Raw genomic sequence first — 6,398 nt, forward strand, 5'->3', positions numbered from 1 at the left:
TGTTTTTACTTCTTGTTTGGCTCCCTCTGGTGTTTCTACCTTCTCTATTTATATAAAACAATATTATAATTGTGTAATTTAAATATTTGTATTAAATTACATTATTCATATATATATATATATATAATTGTTGTTAAATGCAAAATATATTATATGTTTCATTATATAAGACTTGCACAAATAGAAAATACTTTTAAATAACACATACACTGTTTACCATACAAATTTTTACATTATATTATTATATAATAATTATATTACATTTTTTTATGCATCGCGTAAGTTTGCGACTAGTGTCTTATGAAATGCAACACCCATTTAGAATTCATTGTAGTTGTGCTTTTGACTGTTGATGAGTTTCTGTTTTCTCCATTTTAACCAAATATCTTACGAGTTGGATCCAAAGTGATGCAATGATCTAGAATTACGGTTTATTGGTAGATCAACACTTTTGTTAGACACATCCAAAAGGTGTTCCTCCCTTTTCCAAAGAAAATGTAGATAGTAAAGAATGCCTTGTGGAGTGTGCTTTGATGCATCAGGCAAAGGACTGTACTGTGAGTGACTGCAACCAAATAAGAAGCTACCAACTTCAATGAATACCAAACAGATTTGGAACTCATTGCAAGCCAACTACGCAGGAGTTGTCCTTGGCATATTCTGTTTACTTGAAATGAATCAAATAGTATGTCCTGGATTGATGTTGCCCAAATTCAAGCAATGTATTGAGGTCTCAAATAATAAGTCATTTCTGCGATCATGAACTGTTGAACTGTCCATTTTTGCTGAAGCAAAAACATCCAAACTTTTTTTGACTTAAAACAGGTGGCAAAGAAAATTTGAATCTAGCTTCTCTGGTTGGAAGTTGGAATCTACTTCCAGTGTTTGGAAATGGAATGTTTTGGAAGCTAAAATCAAAAGAACTTCAGGATTTATAAACTAAAAGGTTGGATTCAGAATTCTTATTTCTGTGTTGGACAACATTCTTTTGATAGTGTCATTCCATGAATTCCCACTACTTCAAGGTTTCCATATCAACTCTTTTTAGGAAAGCTTTTTCCATTATCTGCTTCCATCATTTTATCGCATATCTGTAGGGGTTCTATGAGCGAGTACTTCTGGGCGTCAAATAGGAATCACTTTCTTTAACTCCCCAGCCCTATCCATACACAGGAATCTGGGGGCTCTACCCAATCCATAGGAGCTCCCTAGACCTAAAATATTCATATAGAGTAAACCCAAAACCCGACAGCCTGAGGTTGGGTGTAAAGTATGTCACCTGAACAATTTCCATCAGTAATAAGGCAAATATATGCCACTATTTTGTAAACAGTTTAGTAAAAAGTATATCTATAAATATATTTTTCTAATGAATAAACCAGTAAAATGTTGCTGCAGCATAATATTACATAAATTCAGTTAATAAATAATGAACCAAGCCCTTGAACCCTATTCAGGTTCTCCAATGGAAGGAATCAGAAGGGCAAGGTCTCTCTCTCACCGGCACTAAGCCTGCGCTGTGATCTTGTAGTTAATGTGAATTCAAAGAACTTCAAGATGCCATCGATGTCATTCATATTTCATTTAAACAGTAAAGTGGCTGCAAGCCATATATTGTTATCAAAATTTATATCTAAATGCTTGGATGCTGACTTGTTAGTGTTTTCTTTCCTCATCATCATAGCCATCTTCATTCAAGTGTTCCTGATCACCTGAGGGCCTTTTGGGAACCTCCCACCTCGGAATCTCATTTCTTGATTCTTCTTCAGCAGGTGGCAGATTAATGTTCTCTGCTTTCCTCCCCTTAATATCAGAAGTTAAAGCCTATGTCAGACAAAATAGAAAAATTATCCACAATACTTTAGAAAATGTGATTCAGTTAGTCAGCACCTCCTCAGAAATTCCTTCATGCCCCTTTGAATGATCTTGCTGACTAGTCATTGACGAAAACTGCTTTACAGCATTGCTAAAAATATTAAATCCCTGAATATCTCCATTTTTTATGCTTGCTTCCAGCTGAAAAGGGTAAAAGAGTCCAAATTACAGAAACATAGATATTAGAGCATTCAGGGGCTTCCAACGTGGTGACATCTACTAAAGCATAGGTTAATAGCCTGCTCAATCACCACCTAAACAAAAACCATTAAATTGATAATATTTAACTTGTAAATATAGCCTTAGTTCTATTTTAACTTGTTAGAATAGAAGGAATAAAATAAAATGATGTAGAGAGAGAGAGCAGAAGCAAGATAATTAGCATGGTTCAGCCAGATGGCCTATGTCCAGTGTGCACCACAGAGGGTGCCAGTACCACTAGGCTATCACTTGAACCCCCATAACATAAGACTCTTAGTCGCTACATCATTATCATATTAAATTGTCTATTATAAGGAGCCTAGTATATGCTATATATAGGAATACATTAGGTTTAGTCTGATAAACTTAAACCACAACAGCCCATGGTATTACAAAACCACGGTAACCCACTAAATTCTACAAAATCATGGTCTTACTTATTCATGGGAATATCCTAATATATTCTAACATAACACAAATAATGTAACATGTGGTTCAAACCTTTTCCACTTAATAAGGGGATGAGACAATTTGTGTATAAGAACCCCAAATCAATAGTGCAACCAACATTTGATAAATCCTTTTACCTGAATGTGAAGTATGCCTAATACAATGCTAGCAATTGGCAGCCAGCTCTCCTCTAGCGACAGCGACATATTTGACCTAATACATCAAGATGATAAAAAGTAAATCTTGTATTTATTGTCATGTGCTTAAATCAGAGTTACATTTTTAGATTAGATGCAACCAAAGTATATTCACGAGGTAATATGTATGTTCTCCACAAAAACAGCATAAGAGTAGAAACCACCAAAGTATATCACTGCTTATGTATTGCTCAGTGACTTACTAGTAATATTTAGATGTCTAAAGAGAAATGTAGCAATTATAATAAAAACATGTCCAAATTATCATGACATTCTCTACAAAGGAGTGAACCAGAACCATTGACATTTTGAAATGATCTATATATAGTTCTGTAAGAAAGGTAGGAGTGTGTATAGTTTTGTAACCATTTGTTTGTTAAGAAATACCATGAAGCATAGAGCTTAAGAAATATTACATTGGTTCAGTTCATCAGACTGGATGACCAACGCACCAAGATGCAAACACAACAACCATTCATCATTATTATTTGTCACATTCACGGCAGCAGTTTTGAATATGAAGCACATGTTATTTCTGGTCCATTAACAAACAATTTCTCCTTAGTTAGCAATTAATCTTTTAAAAGGGCAAAAAGAGCAGCAAAATCCACATGGATTCCACTCATTTCAGCAGAGAGCAATATACACACACACATACACACACACACACACACACAGACTAATGCCATCAAACGAACTAATTTGATATTGGTATTTTCTGTTCTGCAACTATTGGCATATCTGCAAATGAGGCTTTGTTCTACATGAATGACATGAAAGTAATCAAACTATATATTTACTTGCAGGCATCACATTGTACAAATGAAGTTTGTCTGAATAACAATTGTAAAAGAAACCATGTCAAAGATTGAAATTGAGTTTGCCAAATACACACATACATACATAAAGAAAAGAAAAAATGTATACAAGAAAAGGTTAAAAGATATTAGAAAAAAAAACCTTATATACGGTGCCAAGTACACAAGTGAATATACCACATAACGCCTCTTCCCAGTGTCAAGCCAAGCAAACACCCAACTCTAACAACCAAACCAATAAAGAAAGCCAAATTAACAAAATATAGAAGCAATTACAACTTTAATATTTAGAGAACGATGAAATATACATTATTCGTCCCTAAAATTTGGCCCAATTTCCATACTCATACCTAAAATTTAAAGAGTTACAGTTCTGTGTCCTTCTATTTTATGTTACAAGCGATATGTTCACACTCTAATGCAATTTCTTTGATTATAGATGGAACACATTTTAAAAGAATTCTTCAATGTTACCTCTGGATATGGTACCTAATAATGATTCCAATTATTTATTTCAAGTGTTCTTAGCCTTTTATTTATACCCTCAAAGTAAGGAGTGACTGAGATAAAAATATTTTGGAAATATGATACCATTCCCAAGTAATTAACTAATTATTCAATCTCATAAAAAAAAAAAAAAAATTATTCAATAGTCTGGGTCAAATCTCACTTTGTCAAAACATTGCTCTTCAATATCGAATACTTTTCTGAAGTAAATTTCAGGGAGTGATGGTAGGAACACCATAAACATGGCACATTAGCATTGACCAATAAATAAAAAATCTGACATTTATTATGGCTTAAATATACTGTTGCCCCCTAAATTTTAGCGCATAAGTAATTTTAGTACTGAAGTTTAAAAAGTGATCGATTTTAGTACCTTAGATAATGTGGACAAATTAAAAAATGACATGTCATTACTCCGAGGGACTAAAAGCAATCATTTTAAGTTTATTAGGGACTAAAACTGCTTATGAGTTCAAGTTTAGGGACCAACAGTAAATATTATAATTATGATCAAGCACATTGTAGCTTTAGCATTTTCCAATTTTCAGGCAAGCATACAAAAAAATAAAAGTGGAAAAAAAAACTAAAAAACTAAAAAAGTACAAGAAAAATAAAAATTTAGGAATTACCAGCCAATTAAAGTAAGGGATAAAGCTTATGATCCCCATAACCGAGAACCTGGCATCGGACAAACCAAACGCCGAGTCGTTGTTATCACTATCCTCCGTACCATCACCGTCGGTTACCGGAAGAAGCAGTGAAGTGAGCATACAAGCACCGATTGCGGCGGCGAACGGCGCGTCCTTTGCGAACTCAGCTCTACACGACCTCAACTTCTTACTCATCTTCTTCTTCATCAGCTGATTTTTCAAAACAAAAAAATTATCAAAAAAAAAAGTGGGTGTGACAGTAGGGATATAATATTGAAATTAAAAATACCTGGTTATGGTTTTTGTGAGAGAGTTTGGATAGGGAAGGTAAGAAGGGAGTAGTAGTGGGTATTATTGGTAAGAGAGGATTGGTTGAAGAAGTAAAGCGCAGTAGTGGGATCATCACGAAAGCAAGTAATCCAATTCGCAGAGCAATATGAGGGATGAGAAATGAGAATATAGGAGATAAAAGTTTTGGTTTTTGATACAGATTAGATTACAGAGCCTCGGGTCTGTCTCTCGGGAAAGGTGACTGACTGATCATGGACTTATCTCACCATACCTTGAAGACATTCCTTGTTTTACACTTTGTTTGGCTGCAACTGAGGGAAAATAAAATAAAGGAAAATACTTCTCCAATGTATGTTTGGAGAGAGAAAAAAAATAAAAATACAAAACTAACCTCCTAATTTTCACTTTTTTTTATTTTTTTATTTTAATACTCTAATTCTCAATTTTTGTTAATGCAAAGTTCCGTTACATGACTACATGACTGTCAATGTTTGCCGTTAAAACCATTTTGCACTTTTTTTTTTTAATTCAAAATTTAAAAAAAAAATCTGAAAAAACCAAGCACTTCCATTTTCATATGAAATTTTCTCTTAGCTGTTGGATCGCGAAGTTTTCTTCTTGAAGAAACACAATCCTTACTTTATTGACTTGGTTGAAGGGATTAAGAATCTTTGGCCTTTAAAATCTCATATCCCTAAAGAACCCATTAAAAAGAAAACCACGCACGCACTGTACTGGGTAGTTTGTTGAAGAAATTTCAGAACCTTAATGTAATTTTCCTCAGTTGTCTATTTGTATGTTGGTTTGTGTTGCTATCCACCTCTGCTCTAATGTATGTTTTCTGTCTTTCCCTTTTGTTCAATTCTTGGTTTATATTTCCTATGTTCTCGACGACTTATGTGTAAATTTTCTATGACATTTATGAACTAATCTATAGGAGGATTTGGGAACCGAGTACCTTGTCAGGCCAGTAGCCCGTGCCGAGGATGAGGAAGATGCTAGTGATTTTGAGCCAGAGGAGAACGGCAGCGAGGAGGAAGAAATCAATGAGGAGGATGAAGACGAAGATGGTGGGAAGGTTGATGTTCTGGCAAAGAAGAAGAGGTCGGATAAAGATGATTCGGATGACGATGATGATGGTGGAGAGGATGACGAGAGACCATCCAAGCAATAGGGTTGGGCCTCTGCTTGGTTTTTCCAGATTTTTTTTTTTAATTCTGAATAAATAAAAAAGTGCAAAATGGTTCTAACGGCAAATAACTAACAGCTATGTAACAAAGCTTTGTGCCGATAAAAATTGAAAATTAGAAGATTAAATTGACAAAATTAAAAGTTAGAAGACTTAAGTAAAAAAAAAAATAAAAGTTAAAAGGTCAGTTTTGTATTTTTGTTAAATAAAAAGAAAAAAA

At 34.1% G+C, this 6,398-nt stretch overlaps 1 protein-coding gene across 1 annotated transcript; it reads right to left on the minus strand.

Annotated features, from left to right (window-relative positions):
• Positions 1-1,333: 1,333 nt before the first annotated feature.
• LOC112022186 (uncharacterized) lies at positions 1,334-6,192 on the minus strand. The gene is made up of 6 exons (XM_065781775.1): positions 5,948-6,192; positions 4,678-4,908; positions 3,684-3,763; positions 2,664-2,739; positions 1,891-2,016; positions 1,334-1,803 (listed from the first exon to the last, which is right to left on the minus strand). Exons 2-6 carry the CDS (start codon positions 4,903-4,905, stop codon positions 1,657-1,659), a joined length of 657 nt encoding a protein of 218 aa, XP_065637847.1. The 5' UTR covers positions 4,906-4,908; positions 5,948-6,192; the 3' UTR covers positions 1,334-1,656.
• Between the last annotated feature and the right edge of the window lie 206 nt (positions 6,193-6,398).

Source organism: Quercus suber, unplaced genomic scaffold (assembly GCF_002906115.3).
Source record: "Quercus suber isolate HL8 unplaced genomic scaffold, Cork oak 2.0 scaffold_278, whole genome shotgun sequence".
Lineage (NCBI taxonomy): Eukaryota > Viridiplantae > Streptophyta > Magnoliopsida > Fagales > Fagaceae > Quercus > Quercus suber.